We start from the raw sequence: 21579 nt of genomic DNA on the forward strand, positions 1-21579 counted from the left end.
AGATAAGATTAAAACTCTGTAGACATGCTGTAATGGGGAGGACAAAACCTTGCTGGTAATTATAAATCACAGTGACACTACATCAGAAAATTCTGTGGGTATCCATGGTCATTATAAATCACAGTGACACTACATCTGTGGGTATCCATGGTCATTATAAATCACAGTGACACTACATCTGTGGGTATCCATGGTCATTATAAATCACAGTGACACTACATCTGTGGGTATCCATGGTCATTATAAATCACAGTGACACTACATCAGACAATGTCTGTGGGTATCCATGGTCATTATAAATCACAATGACACTACATCAGAACATTCTGTGGGTATCCATGGTCATTATAAATCACAGTGATACTACATCTGTGGGTATCCATGGTCATTATAAATCACAGTGACACTACATCAGACAACTCTGTGGGTATCCATGGTCATTATAAATCACAGTGATACTACATCAGAACATTCTGTGGGTATCCATGGTGATTATAAATCACAGTGACACTACATCAGACAACTCTGTGGGTATCCATGGTCATTATAAATCACAGTGACACTACATCAGACAATGTCTGTAGGTATATCCATCTCTACTGTTACACCCCTGGTACTTATAGAACATGAAAACATCCGACACACATCAAATTATAATCTTGCATAAAACTTAAAATTAGAAAACTATTAATTCAAATTTACTCAAATTCATGATAGTAATTAAGCTTAAACTACCAGATGATGGAAATGAGATTACCATTAAAGATACAGAATACATATATAATACTACTGCTATCACGTTAAACCACTGACAGTATCTCAGTTCAGTACTACATCTGATCACCAATGGCTGGCTGCATCGGTACAAAATCCTTCGCAATAGATGGACGTAATAGACAGACGTAATAGACAGATGTAATAGACAGACGTAATACACAGATGTAATAGACAGATGTAATAGACAGACGTAATAGACGGAGGTCAGAGGATGGGAATTCACAAATTCTCCCATCAAAAGATCTCTCTGAAGCCTACTACAAACATTGCACTAATTTAGACCAACAACAAAGGTTTGGTTTTTAATTGATTTAGATATAAGGGGTAGGAGTCTATTCTTTAAACTGGATAGCTTAATAAAAAAAAGTTGATTATCTTTACTCTGTGTTAAACTGTACACAGGGAATGGACTGTTTCTGGTCTTTAAACATTTATCAATAAAAAGTCAGCCCTGTCCTCTAGACGTCACACAAGTCTACAAACAATAAGGACAAAACTCAATCAGCATTTCCTGTGCTTTCCATGACTAAATCAAATTATAAAACAAAATGGATGCCAAGTGTCCAGGAGAAAGTACTAAACTTAAGTATGTTACGTAACAGAAAAGTGTTATACTGGACGCATGCTCTCCTGATCTACACCAAACTGGCTGACTCTAATACGGATAGGAGTCGTCTATTGGCAACCACAGTTTACAATGTCTGTAGTATCAGCTATGTATAGCTCATTCAGATATAAACTGTATGTCCAGGTCATCGAGACAGGTGTAATATATTGTAGATACTGGGCAGTGAGACATGTGTAATATACAGTAGGTACAGGTCAGTGAGACAGGTGTAATATACTGTAGGTACAGGTCAGTGAGACAGGTGTAATATACAGTAGGTACAGGTCAGTGAGACAGGTGTAATATACTGTAGGTACAGGTCAGTGAGACAGGTGTAATATACTGTAGGTTCTAGGATTTGTCTCACTGACTTTGAGTCAGTATTCTGTCAGCAATAGCTAGTTACTGCTTTACCACCTACAATATAACTCCAACTATTGTCTCAATTATGATGTCAATGTCTCACTGATGTCATGAGAAGACTAGAGAACATGAAGGTTGATATAGAGGGAGGTAAATGATTGTAAATATTACAAAAGGATCAGTGTCACAGTTCTTTGGGCTGAGTTACATGTAGTAGAGGTGTAGGTCATCATAGAAGGTCAGATTCCTGTTAGGGTACCCCCAAATATAAACCAGGTCTTGGTGGAAAGGTCAGGGGGCAGGAATGGGTACCCCCAAATATAAACCAGGTCTTGGTGGAAAGGTCAGGGGGCAGGAATGGGTACCCCCAAATATAAACCAGGTCTTGGTGGAAAGGTCAGGGGGCCAGTATGGCTTGTGTATATAAACTGGTCAGAGTGCAGTACTAGGTAGGATTATCAAACATTTTCCTTTGTTCTTATTTTCTAACCAGCAGGTCACCAAATAAAAAACAAAATCAGACAACCACAATCAAACTTATTCTGTGGGTATTTAATCAGATGAACAAGTTAATGACATATCTATAACTTTAGATGACATTCAAGTTTTGGAGACCATCCATAAGATTTTCAAATATAATTTAAAAATAAAATGCGAGGTAGCAATTCAACAGCCATATTGGAATTCATAAACATTCATCAGCCAACTCTTGATGGTAATCAAACTATCTGAGTAACCCGACTGTCACCAGCCAACTCTTGAAGGTAATCGTACTATCTGAGTAACCCCAAGGTCACCAGCCAACTCTTGATGGTAATCGAACTATCTGAGTAACCCTAAGGTCACCAGCCAACTCTTGATGGTAATCGTACTATCTGAGTAACCCGACTGTCACCAGCCAACTCTTGATGGTAATCAAACTATCTGAGTAACTTCAAGGTCACCAGCCAACTCTTGATGGTAATCGTACTATCTGAGTAACCCCAAGGTCACCAGCCAACTCTTGATGGTAATCGTACTATCTGAGTAACCCGACTGTCACCAGCCAACTCTTGATGGTAATCGTACTGTCTGAGTAACCCCAAGGTCACCAGCCAACTCTTGATGGTAATCGTACTGTCTGAGTAACCTGACTGTCACCAGCCAACTCTTGATGGTAATCGTACTATCTGAGTAACCCGACTGTCACCAGCCAACTCTTGATGGTAATCGTACTATCTGAGTAACCCCAAGGTCACCAGCCAACTCTTGATGGTAATCGTACTATCTGAGTAACCCGACTGTCACCAGCCAACTCTTGATGGTAATCAAACTATCTGAGTAACTTCAAGGTCACCAGCCAACTCTTGATGGTAATCGTACTATCTGAGTAACCCCAAGGTCACCAGCCAACTCTTGATGGTAATCGTACTATCTGAGTAACCCCAAGGTCACCAGCCAACTCTTGATAGTAATCGTACTATCTGAGTAACCTGACTGTCACCAGCCAACTCTTGATGGTAATCGTACTGTCTGAGTAACCCGACTGTCACCAGCCAACTCTTGATGGTAATCGTACTATCTGAGTAACCAGACTGTCACCAGCCAACTCTTGATGGTAATCGTACTATCTGAGTATACCCAAGGTCACCAGCCAATTCTTGATGGTAATCGTACAATCTGAGTATACCCCAAGGTCACCAGCCAACTCTTGATGGTAATCGTACTATCTGAGTAACCCAACAGTCACCAGCCAACTCTTGATGGTAATCGTACTATATATCTGAGATACTCCAAGGTCACCAGCTCTTGATGGTAATCAAACTATCTGAGTAACCCGACTGTCACCAGCCAACTCTTGATGGTAATCGTACTATCTGAGTAACCCGACTGTCACCAGCCAACTCTTGATGGTAATCGTACTATCTGGGTAACCCAACTGTCACCAGCCAACTCTTGAAGGTAATCGTACTATCTGAGTAACCCGACAGTCACCAGCCAACTCTTGATGGTAATCGTACTATCTGAGTAACCCCAAGGTCACCATCCAACTCTTGATGGTAATCGTACTATCTGAGTAACCCCAAGGTCACCAGCCAACTCTTGATGGTAATCGTACTATCTGAGTAACCCAACTGTCACCAGCCAACTCTTGATGGTAATCGTACTATCTGAGTAACCCGCCTGTCACCAGCCAACTCTTGATGGTAATCGTACTATCTGAGTAACCCCAAGGTCACCAGCCAACTCTTGATGGTAATCGTACTATCTGAGTAACCCCAAGGTCACCAGCCAACTCTTGATGGTAATCGTACTATCTGAGTATACCCCAAGGTCACCAGCCAACTCTTGATGGTAATCGTACTATCTGAGTAACTCGACTGTCACCAGCCAACTCTTGATGGTAATCGTACTATCTGAGTAACCCAACAGTCACCAGCCAACTCTTGATGGTAATCGTACTATCTGAGTAACCCAACAGTCACCAGCCAACTCTTGATGGTAATCGTACAATCTGAGTAACCCAACAGTCACCAGCCAACTCTTGATGGTAATCGTACTATCTGAGTAACCCAACAGTCACCAGCCAACTCTTGATGGTAATCGTACTATCTGAGTAACCCGACTGTCACCAGCCAACTCTTGATGGTAATTGTACTATCTGAGTAACCCCAAGGTCACCAGCCAACTCTTGATGGTAATCGTACTATCTGAGTAACCCGACTGTCACCAGCCAACTCTTGATGGTAATTGTACTATCTGAGTAACCCCAAGGTCACCAGCCAACTCTTGATGGTAATCGTACTATCTGAGTAACCCGACTGTCACCAGCCAACTCTTGATGGTAATCGTACTATCTGAGTAACCCAACAGTCACCAGCCAACTCTTGATGGTAATCGTACTATCTGAGTAACCCGACTGTCACCAGCCAACTCTTGAAGGTAATCGTACTATCTGAGTAACCCGCCTGTCACCAGCCAACTCTTGATGGTAATCGTACTATCTGAGTAACCCGCCTGTCACCAGCCAACTCTTGATGGTAATCGTACTATCTGAGTAACCCGCCTGTCACCAGCCAACTCTTGATGGTAATCGTACTATCTGAGTAACCCGACTGTCACCAGCCAACTCTTGATGGTAATCGTACTATCTGAGTAACCCGACTGTCACCAGCCAACTCTTGAAGGTAATCGTACTATCTGAGTAACCCAAGGTCACCAGCCAACTCTTGATGGTAATCGTACTATCTGGGTAACCCGACTGTCACCAGCCAACTCTTGATGTTAATCGTACTATCTGAGTAACCCGACTGTCACCAGCCAACTCTTGATGGTAATCGTACTATCTGAGTAACCCGACTGTCACCAGCCAACTCTTGATGGTAATCGTACTATCTGAGTATACCCAAGGTCACCAACCAACTCTTGATGGTAATCGTACTATCTGGGTAACCCGACTGTCACCAGCCAACTCTTGATGGTAATCGTACTATCTGAGTAACCCGACTGTCACCAGCCAACTCTTGATGGTAATCGTACTATCTGAGTAACCCGACTGTCACCAGCCAACTCTTGATGGTAATCGTACTATCTGAGTAACCCCAAGGTCACCAGCCAACTCTTGATGGTAATCAAACTATCTGAGTAACCCCAAGGTCACCAGCCAACTCTTGATGGTAATCGTACTATCTGAGTAACCCGACTGTCACCAGCCAACTCTTGATGGTAATCGTACTATCTGAGTAACCCGACTGTCACCAGCCAACTCTTGAAGGTAATCGTACTATCTGAGTAACCCCAAGGTCACCAGCCAACTCTTGAAGGTAATCGTACTATCTGAGTAACCCGACTGTCACCAGCCAACTCTTGATGGTAATCGTACTATCTGAGTATATCCCAAGGTCACCAGCCAACTCTTGATGATAATCGTACTATCTGAGTATACCCAAGGTCACCAGCCAACTCTTGATGGTAATCGTACTATCTGAGTAACCCGACTGTCACCAGCCAACTCTTGATGGTAATCGTACTATCTGAGTATACCCAAGGTCACCAGCCAACTCTTGATGGTAATCGTACTATCTGAGTAACCCCAAGGTCACCAGCCAACTCTTGATGATAATCGTACTATCTGAGTAACCCGACTGTCACCAGCCAACTCTTGATGGTAATCGTACTATCTGAGTATACCCCAAGGTCACCAGCCAACTCTTGATGATAATCGTACTATCTGAGTAACCCCAATGTCACCAGCCAACTCTTGATGGTAATCGTACTATCTGAGTAACCAGACTGTCACCAGCCAACTCTTGATGGTAATCGTACTGTCTGAGTAACCCAACAGTCACCAGCCAACTCTTGATGGTAATCGTACTATCTGAGTAACCCGACTGTCACCAGCCAACTCTTGATGGTAATCGTACTATCTGAGTAACCTGACTGTCACCAGCCAACTCTTGATGGTAATCGTACTATCTGAGTAACCTGCCTGTCACCAGCCAACTCTTGATGGTAATCGTACTATCTGAGTAACCCGACTGTCACCAGCCAACTCTTGATGGTAATCGTACTATCTGAGTAACCTGACTGTCACCAGCCAACTCTTGAAGGTAATCGTACTATCTGAGTATACCCCAAGGTCACCAGCCAACTCTTGATGGTAATCGTACTATCTGAGTAACCAGACTGTCACCAGCCAACTCTTGATGGTAATCGTACTATCTGAGTAACCTGACTGTCACCAGCCAACTCTTGATGGTAATCGTACTATCTGAGTATACCCCAAGGTCACCAGCCAACTCTTGATGGTAATCGTACTATCTGAGTAACCCGACAGTCACCAGCCAACTCTTGAAGGTAATCGTACTATCTGAGTAACCCGACTGTCACAAGCCAACTCTTGATGGTAATCGTACTATCTGAGTAACCCGACTGTCACCAGCCAACTCTTGATGGTAATCGTACTATCTGAGTAACCCGACTGTCACCAGCCAACTCTTGATGGTAATCGTACTATCTGAGTAACCCCAAGGTCACCAGCCAACTCTTGAAGGTAATCTGTTATGTTAGCTACCTCACTGAGAGTCCTGTCTACAAGATGTCAGGACCTGGGAAAACTACCAAATAAAACATACAGAATATAATCAAATCAAGTCATGTTAAAATAAAGACCAAATGGCTAACTGGCATTGGTGCGTAAATAGGATTGGTAGAGTTACCATGGATACAGGGTAGGATGAGGGCCGACTGACCTCGGTACCAGACTGGAGACATCGACTTGGCTTGTCAACAGGTAAGATATGTAAACAGATAGGTGTTTATTAAACAGTTGTAACAGCCCCTATATATGCAGAAATGTAGTTTTAACTGTATAGTTTATGGTAATGTTTTGTCTTCAGAATCTCAATAACTCTAGGTTTCATATCATAGTCAAACCATAGCCTAACCATGACTGGTCATAGAAGATCCTGATTAATAAATCATTAGTGAAATGTATAATGACAAATCTTTGGTTTACCTGAAAATTGGAGAATGTTTGACAGGATTTGACCCTTTGTAATAATTGTGACCACTTGGGAACACATATGCAATCTAATTAAAATCAGACTTGTAATTTCCACTCCTCTACGATACTCTACGATACACTGCAATACAAGATCTAACGATACCCTGTAGGAGGTCATCTCAGCATGACCCTTGAGTGTATCGTAGAGTATTGAGTATCGTAGAGTATCGTAGAGGAGAGAAAATTACAAGTCTAATTTTAATTAGATTGAACACATACAGAGATTGACACCGAATCTGTAAGGTGAAGACACAAAATGGCATACAAATGCAAAGTGACAGTAACAGACTTCCCTGTTGAATTTTAGTGACTTGATAAAATGTACACATCATATTCACATTTATTCAATAATATCAAGAAGCAGACTTTTATTTTCTCCATTTAATCATGATATAAAATATCTAATCCTACAAAAGGGCTACTGTATTAATAATGTTATAAAATATCTAATCCTACAAAAGGCTACTGAAAACAAGTAAAACAGCAATGTTTCATAAAATGTATGTTTATGTTAGATCATGCAGCCATTGAAGTGAATATGTTATAAAGTGATTTAGGTACAACAGTTACTGTATATATGTGTAGAAAGGGATGATCACATGCTTAACTATACCACTCACACTTGAGTCAATGGTGATACACAGTCATCTACAGGGTATGATATCACTATAATTATATAGGTCCACAATTAACGCAATGCATGGTCACATGATCAATATAGGTCCACAATTAACGCAATGCATGGTCACATGATCAATTTCATTGCATGTATATTACTATGCATCTATCATGACAATTTCATTCATAAGAAATTATGATTTCACCGATGTTTTGAAAACATGTTGCAGGTAAACCAATCTTATATACAGTGTATTACTGTACATTACAGTGTACAGTGTATTACTGTACATTTTCACCTTGTAAACTCCAATCAGCAGGTAAACCAATTTTATATACAGTGTATTACTGTACATTACAGTGTGCAGTGTATTACTGTACATTTTCACCTTGTAAACTCCAATCACTTTATTTCCCAATGAAGATTTTGTGCCGAGTGCTTCCATTCTGACAGGAGAATTGCTATTTGCCGACATGTTAATATATTTTGACATTGTTTACATTGGCAATCTAGTTTTACACTGTGTCAAGACTTAAAATAATGCACTTTCATTTAGCAGTTCACTTCATTTGTATGAGGTTACTCTCCCTTCATCACTCCATGGAAGATACTAAAGTGACAATCTATCCGTAATTAGAAAATGTCATCATTAGTCTAAAGGTTAACTTAACATAACATTCTACCATTGGAATAAACAGTCTAAAGGTTAACTTAACATACAATGTAACATTCTACCATTGGAATAAACAGTCTAAACTTTAACCTGACATGAACAGCTAACATTCTATCCTTGGAATAAACAGTCTAAACTTTAACCTGACATGAACAGCTAACATTCTATCCTTGGAATAAACAGTCTAAACTTTAACCTGACATGAACAGCTAACATTCTACCATTGGAATAAACAGTCTAAAGGTAATTAACTTAACACAACAGCTAACATTGGAATAAACAGTCTAAAGGTTAACTTAACATAACAGCTAAAATTCTACCATTGGAATAAACAGTCTAAACTTTAACTTGACATGAACAGCTAACATTCTACCATTGGAATAAACAGTCTAAACTTTAACTTGACATGAACAGCTAACATTCTACCATTGGAATAAACAGTCTAAACTTTAACTTGACATGAACAGCTAACATTCTACCATTAGAATAAACAGTCTAAACTTTAACCTGACATGAACAGCTAACATTCTACCATTAGAATCAATTTTGTAAAAGAACAATCCAAAAATGTGTACACAAGTGCAATGGTTTTATTTAGAGTCTTTACTGATACAAAATACATTGTGTATCAAGTAATTTAGTGAAGAATTAAACAAGGTTAAATGAAAAGAGCAAGACCTATTTTTCACACTGTGATTATGTAGTAAACCTGATCATGTGACCACATCTCCTTGACAGATTGGACAGAAAATGCAATGCATTATGGACTTCTAGACAGTGATGCAAAATTTTGCTTATTTTCACCTTGACCTGCTGCTACACCAATCAGTTAGATCTATAATAACTTATAGGTACAGCAGGGGAAGTCCCCAAGGACAACATCTAATGATTCAATCAGTGTCTCAGCATCATTTAATATTCACTCCTCAAGATAGGATTAGCAGCAGCTGGTAGGTCCGAATTAATGTAGAGGTCATTAACACTTAATTAACCTCAAACGAAGACACACATGTACCAGACTTATACCTCATTTATCCACAGATATAACAGTATATGGTATTGAGGAGGGGGGCAATCATTTCCATTTTACAATTATGTGTGATACTGACGGTTGTGAAATGTTTGATGATACACAGCTGAAGTAAAACTCACAACTGATATAATATGCGAGATTTTTTCTCATCTCCTTTATACTCGTAGGTATTTTTTTTCACTACAGCCGTATATAATCAATAGATACAGTCCAGAGGGAGCATCGTTATGACATGGTGTATTTAAACAGCATATGATGTTCCTGATATATTTTGACATAGTCAGTTGATTATTGAACTACAAAAGGTATCATCTTCAGGCTTGCCCAGCTCGGTGCTTGATGCAATATCTTCACAGTTTAGCTTCACAGTATCACAGCAAACAGCCCTGTTATAACCCTGAGGTCATACACAGTATCCTAGTCTATAGATAAACTGACGACCTTGACATCATACACAATTTCTAGACACCTTGGTATCATGAGTGACATCATCTTACAACCTTGAGAATGTACAGAGATCCTAAGACCTTGACCCTGAATAAATACCTATGACCTTGACATCAAAAACTTAGACATGTTGATCTTGTCATCATATAAAGTGAATGGTCAAATTAGGCACAATGACAGTATATATGATATGACCTTCATACACAAATTCTCTTAATCACATCACCTTCAAATCTCCTGTAAAGCCTGGTAATGTAAACCATATTACACTATAGATGAGCTGCATGATTATACTAAAATACTCAATGATTTCATGTTTATAAATGTTAACAAGAACATTGAAATCAATAAAAAGGTAAGAACTCTAGCTACACACATCAACAAAAATCAAGGGTAGACAACGACCATGCATGATAACAAGAGCCACTAACCTCTACGAGGGTCAGGGTGTTGGTAGTGGAGTTAGGCTTGTAAAAGACAGACACACATTTCAAAATAGTAGGTGGTCCCACATATAAACCTCCCTCACACACACTGATTACACAGGTGAGGTGTGACCACCACATATAAACCTCACACACACACACTGATTACACAGGTGAGGTGTGACCACCACATATAAACCTCCCTCACACACCCTGATTACACAGGTGAGGTGTGACCACCACATATAAACCTCCCTCACACACACCGATTACACAGGTGAGGTGTGACCACCACATATAAACCTCCCTCACACACACTGATTACACAGGTGTGGTGTGACCACCACATATAAACCTCACACACACACTGATTACACAGGTGAGGTGTGACCACCACATATAAACCTCCCTCACACACTGATTACACAGGTGAGGTGTGACCACCACATATAAACCTCACACACACACTGATTACACAGGTGAGGTGTGACCACCACATATAAACCTCCCTCACACACTGATTACACAGGTGAGGTGTGACCACCACATATAAACCTCTCACACACTGATTACACAGGTGTGGTGTGACCACCACATATAAACCTCACACACTGATTACACAGGTGAGGTGTGACCACCACATATAAACCTCCCTCACACACACTGATTACACAGGTGAGGTGTGACCACCACATATAAACCTCCCTCACACACACTGATTACACAGGTGAGGTGTGACCACCACATATAAACCTCCCTCACACACTGATTACACAGGTGAGGTGTGACCACCACATATAAACCTCCCTCACACACACTGATTACACAGGTGAGGTGTGACCACCACATATAAACCTCCCTCACACTCACTGATTACACAGGTGAGGTGTGACCACCACATATAAACCTCCCTCACACACACTGATTACACAGGTGAGGTGTGACCACCACATATAAACCTCACACACACACTGATTACACCACAGAATATTCTGTACACACCTGTATAATACAAATTCATCAATGATTTAATCCATACCTAAGACAAACCAGGAACAGTCATGTCATTTATATAGCTGTAAACCTCATTACACCTCCATGATTACAATTAATTATCTGCATGCACTGCTTGAGAACAGGATTTCCCTCAAGGTGATAAGTTGATTTGTTGATCAGACGATGTGATAATCACAGATTTATTTAAGCATTTCAGGGCGAGTGACTCTACATATATAACTATATCCCCCTGGGAGGAGGTGTTGAATCTTTCTAGCAGTCACTGACATGTCTGGTCTAGGCTTGTTGTTTAAAGAATATTAACCTTAGGGAGAGGTATTGATGCAGGTTATTAAGATACATTGCAATTAACCCTAAGATATGGGTACCCACAGGGAGAGGTGTTAAGGAAGGGTTCCAACAGGGAGAGGTTTAAGGAGGGGTTCCCACAGGGAGAGGTTTAAGGAGGGGTTCCCACAGGGAGAGGTGTTAAGGAGGGGTTCCCCCGGGGAGAGGTGTAAAGGAAGGGTTCCCACGGGGAGAGGTGTTAAGGAAGAGTTCCCACAGGGAGAGGTGTTAAGGAGGGGTTCCCACGGGGAGAGGTGTTAAGGAAGAGTTCCCACAGGGAGAGGTGTTAAGGAGGGGTTCCCACAGGGAGAGGTTTAAGGAGGGGTTCCCACGGGGAGAGGTGTTAAGGAAGGGTTCCCACAGGGAGAGGTGTTAAGGAAGAGTTCCCACAGGGAGAGGTTTAAGGAGGGGTTCCCACAGGGAGAGGTTTAAGGAATGGTTCCCACAGGGAGAGGTTTAAGGAAGGGTTCCCACGGGGAGAGGTGTTAAGGAAGGGTTCCCACGGGGAGAGGTGTTAAGGAGGGGTTCCCACAGGGAGAGGTGTTAAGGAAGAGTTCCCACAGGGAGAGGTTTAAGGAGGGGTTCCCACAGGGAGAGGTTTAAGGAGGGGTTCCCACAGGGAGAGGTGTTAAGGAAGGGTTCCCACAGGGAGAGGTGTAAAGGAAGGGTTCCCACAGGGAGAGGTTTAAGGAAGGGTACCCACAGGGAGAGGTGTTAAGGAGGGGTTCCCACAGGGAGAGGTGTTAAGGAAGGGTTCCCACAGGGAGAGGTGTTAAGGAAGAGTTCCCACAGGGAGAGGTTTAAGGAAGGGTACCCACAGGGAGAGGTGTTAAGGAGGGGTTCCCACAGGGGGAGGTTTAAGGAGGGGTTCCCACGGGGAGAGGTGTAAAGGAAGGGTTCCCACAGGGGAGAGGTGTTAATGAAGGGTTCCCACAGGGAGAGGTGTTAAGGAGGGGTTCCCCCGGGGAGAGGTGTAAAGGAAGGGTTCCCACGGGGAGAGGTGTTAATGAAGGGTACCCACAGGGAGAGGTGTTAAGGAGGGGTTCCCACAGGGAGAGGCGTCACCTCCCCTTTTCTCACCCGTTCACAGTCACCTCCCCTTTTCTCACCTGTTCATTGTCACCTCCCCTTTTCTCACCTGTTCACAGTCACCTCCCCATTTCTCACAGCCTCCTCTACATTATAACACATTCACAGCCTCCTCTACATTATCACACATTCACAGCCTCCTCTACATTATCACACATTCACAGCCTCCTCTACATTATAACACATTCACAGCCTCCTCTACATTATCATACATTCACAGCCTCCTCTACATTATCATACATTCACAGCCTCCTCTACATTATCACACATTCACAGCCTCCTCTACATTATCACACATTCACAGCCTCCTCTACATTATCACACATCCACAGCCTCCTCTACATTATCATACATTCACAGCCTCCTCTATATTATAACACATTCACAGCCTCCTCTACATTATCACACATTCACAGCCTCCTCTACATTATCACACATTCACAGCCTCCTCTACATTATCACACATTCACAGCCTCCTCTACATTATCACACATTCACAGCCTCCTCTACATTATCATACATTCACAGCCTCCTCTACATTATAACACATTCACAGCCTCCTCTACATTATCACACATTCACAGTCTCCTCTACATTATCATACATTCCCAGCCTCCTCTACATTATCATACATTCACAGCCTCCTCTACATTATCATACATTCACAGCCTCCTCTACATTATCACACATTCACGGCCTCCTCTACATTATCACACATTCCCAGCCTCCTCCACATTATCATACATTCCCAGCCTCCTCTACATTATCATACATTCACAGCCTCCTCTACATTATCACACATCCACAGCCTCCTCTACATTATCATACATTCACAGCCTCCTCTATATTATAACACATTCACAGCCTCCTCTACATTATCACACATTCCCAGCCTCCTCCACATTATCACACATTCACAGCCTCCTCTACATTATCATACATTCACAGCCTCCTCTACATTATCACACATTCACAGTCTCCTCTACATTATCATACATTCACAGCCTCCTCTACATTATCACACATTCACAGCCTCCTCTACATTATCATACATTCACAGCCTCCTCTACATTATCATACATTCACAGCCTCCTCTACATTATCATACATTCACAGCCTCCTCTAGATCTACATTATCATACAATCACAGCCTCCTCTACATTATAACACATTCACTGCCTCCTCTACATTATCACACATTCACAGCCTCCTCTACATTATCACACATTCACAGCCTCCTCTACATTATAACACATTCACAGCCTCCTCTACATTATAACACATTCACAGTCTCCTCTACATTATAACACATTCACAGCCTCCTCTACATTATCATACATTCACAGCCTCCTCTAGATCTACATTATCATACAATCACAGCCTCCTCTACATTATAACACATTCACTGCCTCCTCTACATTATCACACATTCACAGCCTCCTCTACATTATCACACATTCACAGCCTCCTCTACATTATCACACATTCACAGCCTCCTCTACATTATAACACATTCACAGCCTCCTCTACATTATCACACATTCACAGCCTCCTCTACATTATCACACATTCCCAGCCTCCTCCACATTATCACACATTCACAGCCTCCTCTACATTATCATACATTCACAGCCTCCTCTACATTATCACACATTCACAGCCTCCTCTACATTATCATACATTCACAGCCTCCTCTACATTATCACACATTCACATCCTCCTCTACATTATCACACATTCACAGCCTCCTCTACATTATCACACATCCACAGCCTCCTCTACATTATCACACATTCACAGCCTCCTCTACATTATCACACATCCACAGCCTCCTCTACATTATCATACATTCACAGCCTCCTCTACATTATCACACATTCACATCCTCCTCTACATTATCACACATTCACAGCCTCCTCTACATTATCACACATTCACAGCCTCCTCTACATTATAACACATTCTCAGCCTCTTCCCCTCTTTGAACTTCCTTAAATAGTTCCCCTGAAGCTTTCTCACATTAATTAATCAATTAATTGTCCAATAGCATCACTGTGTACACATCAAGCATATGAGAACATGAGCCAGGTTATAGATTGATATCAAGCTCTGCATAAAATGACATGTTTGATATACAACACATATGTTGGTGTAAATATGACCATAAAAATGCTTGTACAACTGAGTCACTTCATGGTCAGCCAGTGGTGTTGTAGGCATGTATATGATAACATTCATACACATGACTATATACAATAATTCCATGCTGTAGTTAAACATTCCTAGTTTGTATTTTATTGTACAGCAAAATAGTGAAATATTTGAAGATGGGACTACTTTGAACAAATTTGAAAGGGGTTTAAAAGAAAAAAACAACAAAAAAACACTGTATAAAATGGCATAGATAAATAGTAGTTATAATGATCTTCCCTTAATCTACTCCACACCAGATGGCGCTGCATGTTGGTGTTGTGCGGGATGTGAAACTGTACCAGTTCTCATTATTGATTTCTGCATCACTTCTTTTTAACTTTTTAATTCAACTGAACCATCTACACCCACACATACATAGTACTGTAGATGTTAATTAACACTGGTGAACCATCTACACCCACACATACATAGTACTGTAGATGTTAATTAACTCTGGTGAACCATCTACACCCACACATACATAGTACTGTAGATGTTAATTAACACTGGTGAACCATCTACACCCACACATACATAGTACTATAGATGTTAATTAACACTGGTGAACCGTCTACACCCACACATACATAGTACTGTAGATGTTAATTAACTCTGGTGAACCATCTACACCCACACATACATAGTACTGTAGATGTTAATTAACACTGGTGAACCATCTACACCCACACATACATAGTACTGTAGATGTTAATTAACACTGGTGAACCGTCTACACCCACACATACATAGTACTGTAGATGTTAATTAACACTGGTGAAAGTCTTACTGGAGAAAACGACTTACAGAACCCAACATTACACATAAGTGTTTGGAAACATCTCCTTCAAATCTTCCTTATAATCATCTACATTATTACTCATGTGAGTAGCACAGTTCTATTCCTCCACATAGTTTATTGTATGGAACCTAACATTTAAAGGTAAAGATATATTGGGACCTGTTCAGATTACATACTTCTTTAGAATACAAGCTATATTTAATTGAAAGGTCACCAGATATTAATTGTAATGTAACTGAAAGGTCACCAGATATTAATTTTAATGTAACTGAAAATCATAACTTTCAGTTTTCTTTGGTTTCAATATCTGAAAAAAAGTAGAGATGACTAGAAATTTCAATAGGAGAGAAGAAATCTCATTTCTACAGCTGTTCCATACAATCGACTGGACCAGCTGCTGCAGTAACCATAGAAACTAAATCTACTGTCAATAACTGATAAAAAATAGTGGACAGGTTTTATATAAAGTCAAACCTAACTATTGTTTTACATGTAAACAAGGCACATTGTGTGTGTGTATACAAGGCTGGTGTTTTTATAATTCTTGAGATTTAATGAAGTTATCTATATAATAAAGACAGTTTTATTGATACACACAAAGCTTATCATTCATCATTTATTGGAATCTTATTTTTGTGGAAACATATGAAAATATTATTCATTTTCATATCATAAGAAATCTACAATTAATCATATGATTACTTGACAGTCACTAATCACTGAAGACATGATTTAAACAGACCAGCACACAGAATGTCATAACTCTACATCTACTCTATCAACACTTACCTGTTGCTGACTTGCTGTAGATTTCGCTTTTCTCAACCTGTTTTTGGAAGCATCTAAGTCTAATCGTTTTACTTCTAAAATCTTTTTTTCTTTCTGAAACAAGATTAACCAAAAACACATCAAGGCTATGCTTCATGTATGTTACTTATCATCTATTTTAGATGCACGACTCATATCTTCTATATTTTTAAATGATATTATTTTACAAAACGAACTAGAACTGTCGCCAGGATGGTTGACTAATACTCCTGCAATCTGCACGAGTCAATGGTGAATTGGAACTGTTAATAAGAGGCTAACTAAGATAACCCAGTAATGTAGTGACCAGTTGCCATAACAACCATAATTTTGAGAAAAAGAAAGTGGCATGCACATCTACCCATGGTCCTCTATATTTGTGTGAAGTTTCATTGAAATCGCCCCTTCGGTTTAGGAGGAGTTGTCCGGACAAGCATAAAGTTATGGTTCTTATCGGAAAACCTGTTTATAGTGACCAGTTGCCATAGCAACCATAATTTTGAGAAAAATAAAGTGGCATGCACATCTACACATGGTCCTCTATATTTGTGTGAAGTTTCATTGAAATCGGCCCTTAGGTTTAGGAGGACTTGTCCGGACAAACATAAAGTTATGGTTCTTATCAGAAAACCTGTTTATAGTGACCAGTTGCCATAGCAACCATAATTTTGAAAAAAAAAAAAGAAGTGGCATGCAATCTACACATGGTCCTCTATATTTGTGTTAAGTTTCATTGAAATTGGCCATTTAGTTTAGGAGGAGTTGTCCGGACAAACTTAAAGTTATGGTTCTTATCGGAAAACCTGTTTATAGTGACCAGTTGCCATAGCAACCATAATTTTGAGAAAAATAAAGTGGCATGCACATCTACACATGATCATTAATATTTGTGTGAAGTTTCATCGGAATTGGCCCATCGGTTTAGGAGGAGTTGTCCGGACAAAATGCGTCTACAGACGGACGGACGGACAATTAACCTGATTCCAGTATACCCCCCTAACTTCGTTGCGGGGGTATAAATATTAGTTTGACAATCCTGTAATTTATTAATAGGTAATTTGTGTAAATGACTCAAAATATTTGAAGATGACACTGTCATCACGAAGTCGAAAGTCACCGGTGAATATCAGACTAATCATTGTTAGATTCAATTATCGGTCCTTTCATGGATTTCGTAGGTATAAGCTATTACTGGTTATTGTGATGGTAAATGTTCATGCTCCGATTTATTCATTAAAGACACCATGCATTTAAACAAAAATTTTGGAAACTGAGCTGGAGTGCTGAGCAATATGTATTTTACGTTTGTCAGTGTGTTTACACGAAATCTCATCAGTTTACTGACACGAGAAAAATGTTCCAAGATGAATTTTACATTTTTGTGTTTGGGATAAATATATTCGTAATAAAGGCAAGTGGAATGATAAGAAAGTGTTTATTCGTTGATTTGTTTTCTGTTGGTACAATATCTGTACCGAATGACACCCAACTAAAAGGGAAGCTCTTGGCTAAGGCCTACGTTAGATGCTGTGACCGTTTCATTCAAATGACTACGATTAGAGACAGCGATTTAACCATTTTGTATTACATTTGTTCATTGTTTTGATAATTCATTCATGGCTATCGGGGTCATGAATATATAGAATCAAGGGGGAGGTGCCTCAACCAATGAGAAGCCGGCGGCCATTTTGAAAAATGGATTTTTGAGAAAAAAAATGTGGGATGCACAACTATACATTATACTGATCATGTATACCAAGTTTCGTTAAAATCAGAGTAGTACTTTAGGAGGAGTTGTCCAGACAAGCCTCAACCAATGGGAAGCCGGTGGCCATTTTGAAAAATGTTTTTTCCGGACAACTGTTGCATGACAGACAGACAGACGGACAGATGGACAGACAGACGGACAGACGGACGGAGGATAAACTTAAAGTCCCCCCCGTTTTTCGAACGGCAGTGGACTAAAAACATAAGTGAGAGTAGTATAAATAGTCCATGGTCAAAGGCCAGAGGTTCGCCAATCAGATTAGTTGGGGGTCGCAATTGACCAATCGGAGGCTTAGAAAGTGGTTACACACTGCGGTGTGTAAACAAAAACAATAACACACTGCTACAAATTTTATCACGTGCCATATCAGTTGTAAAACAAGCGTAGTTATGGGATAAACCTGTTTAACAAGATTTACCTGTGTAATGAGATATACCTGTTTAACGAGATTTACCTGTATCGTTTTCATGTCTCCCTCCAGGAAGCTTTTGAGGGGTTGTAGGAAGTTATTTATGGTGGCCTGAGTGAACTCTCGCTCAGCATTACCTATCTGTATCTGTGTCTGTCCCGACTTGACCAGTGCATTACCTGTAACAGAATACAAAATATTTCATATATTTTTATGTTATACGAAAAGAATCTGGTATACGAAAAATAACTGGTACATGTATGGGTTTGAGTTTGACTACTTCAAGTTAAATCTGTCGGTGATCTAGCTGTAACAAAACTCTTCCATGTAAAATCATTAGAGGTGAAAATGTTACAGAATGTATAACTGAGCTAGAGATTTAATACAGGTAATATATCCGTGTTATACATATACAGGTAACATATCCATGTTATACATATACAGGTAATATATCCATGTTATACATATACAGGTAATATATCCATGTTATACATATACAGGTAACATATCCGTGTTATACATATACAGGTAATATATCATTGTTATACATATACAGGTAACATATCCTTGTTATACATATACAGGTAACATATCCGTGTTATACATATACAGGTAACATATCCGTGTTATACATATACAGGTAACATATCCATGTTATACATATACAGGTAAAAGATCTGTGTTATACATATACAGGTAATAGATCTGTATTATACATATACACGTAACATATCCGTGTTATACATATACAGGTAACATATCCATGTTATACATATACAGGTAAAAGATCCATGTTATACATATACAGGTAACATATCCGTGTTATACATATACTGGTAAAAGAGCTGTATTATACATGTACAGGTAAAAGATCCATGTTATACATATACAGGTAAAAGATCCGTGTTATACATATACAGGTAAAAGATCCATGTTATACATATACAGGTAACATATCCTTGTTATACATATCCAGGTAACATATCCTTGTTATACATATACAGGTAACATATCCTTGTTATACATATACAGGTAATATATCCTTGTTGTACATATACAGGTAAAAGATCCGTGTTATATATATACAGGTAATATATCATTGTTGTACATATACAGGTAAAAGATCCGTGTTATATATATACAGGTAATATATCCTTGTTGTACATATACAGGTAATATATCCTTGTTGTACATATACAGGTAATATATCCTTGTTGTACATATACAGGTAAAAGATCCGTGTTATATATATACAGGTAACATATCCTTGTTATACATATACAGGTAATATATCCTTGTTGTACATATACAGGTAAAAGATCCGTGTTATATATATACAGGTAAAAGATCCGTGTTATACATATACAGGTAATAGATCCTTGTTGATATACATATATGTATACATGCACATTTTCACCCAGACCTGATGCGGGTGTAAACTTGTCTTGGTCCGACGTACACATTTTCACCCAGACCTGATAGGTACTGTATACTGACCTGGGACGGACGTACACATTTTCACCCAGACCTGATAGGTATTGTATACTGACCAGTGGGACGGACGTACACATTTTCACCCAGACCTGATAGGTACTGTATACTGACCAGTGGGACGGACGTACACATTTTCACCCAGACCTGATCGGTACTGTATACTGACCTGGGACGGACGTACACATTTTCACCCAGACCTGATGCGGGTGTAAACTGGTCTTGGTCCGACGTACACATTTTCACCCAGACCTGATAGGTACTGTATACTGACCTGGGACGGACGTACACATTTTCACCCAGACCTGATCGGTACTGTATACTGACCTGGGACGGACGTACACATTTTCACCCAGACCTGATGCGGGTGTAAACTGGTCTTGGTCCGACGTACACATTTTCACCCAGACCTGACAGGGTACTGTATACTGACCTGGGACGGACGTACACATTTTCACCCAGACCTGACAGGGTACTGTATACTGACCTGGGACGGACATACACGTTTTCACCCAGACCTGACACTGTATACTGACCTGGGACGGACGTACACATTTTCACCCAGACCTGACAGCTACTGTATACTGACCTGGGACGGACGTACACATTTTCACCCAGACCTGACAGGGTACTGTATACTGACCTGGGACAGACGTACACATTTTCACCCAGACCTGACAGCTACTGTATACTGACCTGGGACGGACGTACACATTTTCACCCAGACCTGACAGCTACTGTATACTGACCTGGGACGGACGTACACATTTTCACCCAGACCTGATAGGTACTGTATACTGACCTGGGACGGACGTACACATTTTCACCCAGACCTGATAGGTACTGTATACTGACCTGGGACGGACGTACACATTTTCACCCAGACCTGATAGGTACTGTATACTGACCAGTGGGACGGACGTACACATTTTCACCCAGACCTGACAGGGTACTGTATACTGACCTGGGACGGACGTACACATTTCACCCAGACCTGATAGGTACTGTATACTGACCAGTGGGACGGACGTACACATTTTCACCCAGACCTGACAGGGTACTGTATACTGACCTGGACCAATGTTACATATAATGTAGTACTGTTAATGTTATCAGTCTTTTGATATGTGTCCTGGTATACATTCTAATAAGGTTCATGCTATTATATGAACCTTGATCAAGCTGAAACT

The 21579-nt window shown here is 40.3% G+C and overlaps 1 protein-coding gene across 8 annotated transcripts in view; it reads right to left on the reverse strand.

Moving 5' to 3' along the window:
- Window positions 1-21579, reverse strand: part of LOC117345119 (endophilin-B1-like) — a 108618-nt gene that overhangs the window by 30505 nt on the left and 56534 nt on the right. For 6 of the 8 annotated variants that reach the window (XM_033908139.1, XM_033908117.1, XM_033908089.1 and 3 more), the window contains exons 4-6: window positions 18944-19077; window positions 16704-16796; window positions 10496-10531 (exon numbers count right to left, since the gene is read on the reverse strand). In XM_033908139.1, the coding sequence (XP_033764030.1) occupies window positions 10496-10531; window positions 16704-16796; window positions 18944-19077 (263 nt within the window). The remainder of the gene's footprint in view (window positions 1-10495; window positions 10532-16703; window positions 16797-18943; window positions 19078-21579) is intronic. The other 2 variants (XM_033908109.1, XM_033908098.1) reach the window with 1 other exon arrangement.

This window comes from Pecten maximus, chromosome 2 (genome assembly GCF_902652985.1).
Source record: "Pecten maximus chromosome 2, xPecMax1.1, whole genome shotgun sequence".
Taxonomy (NCBI): domain Eukaryota; kingdom Metazoa; phylum Mollusca; class Bivalvia; order Pectinida; family Pectinidae; genus Pecten; species Pecten maximus.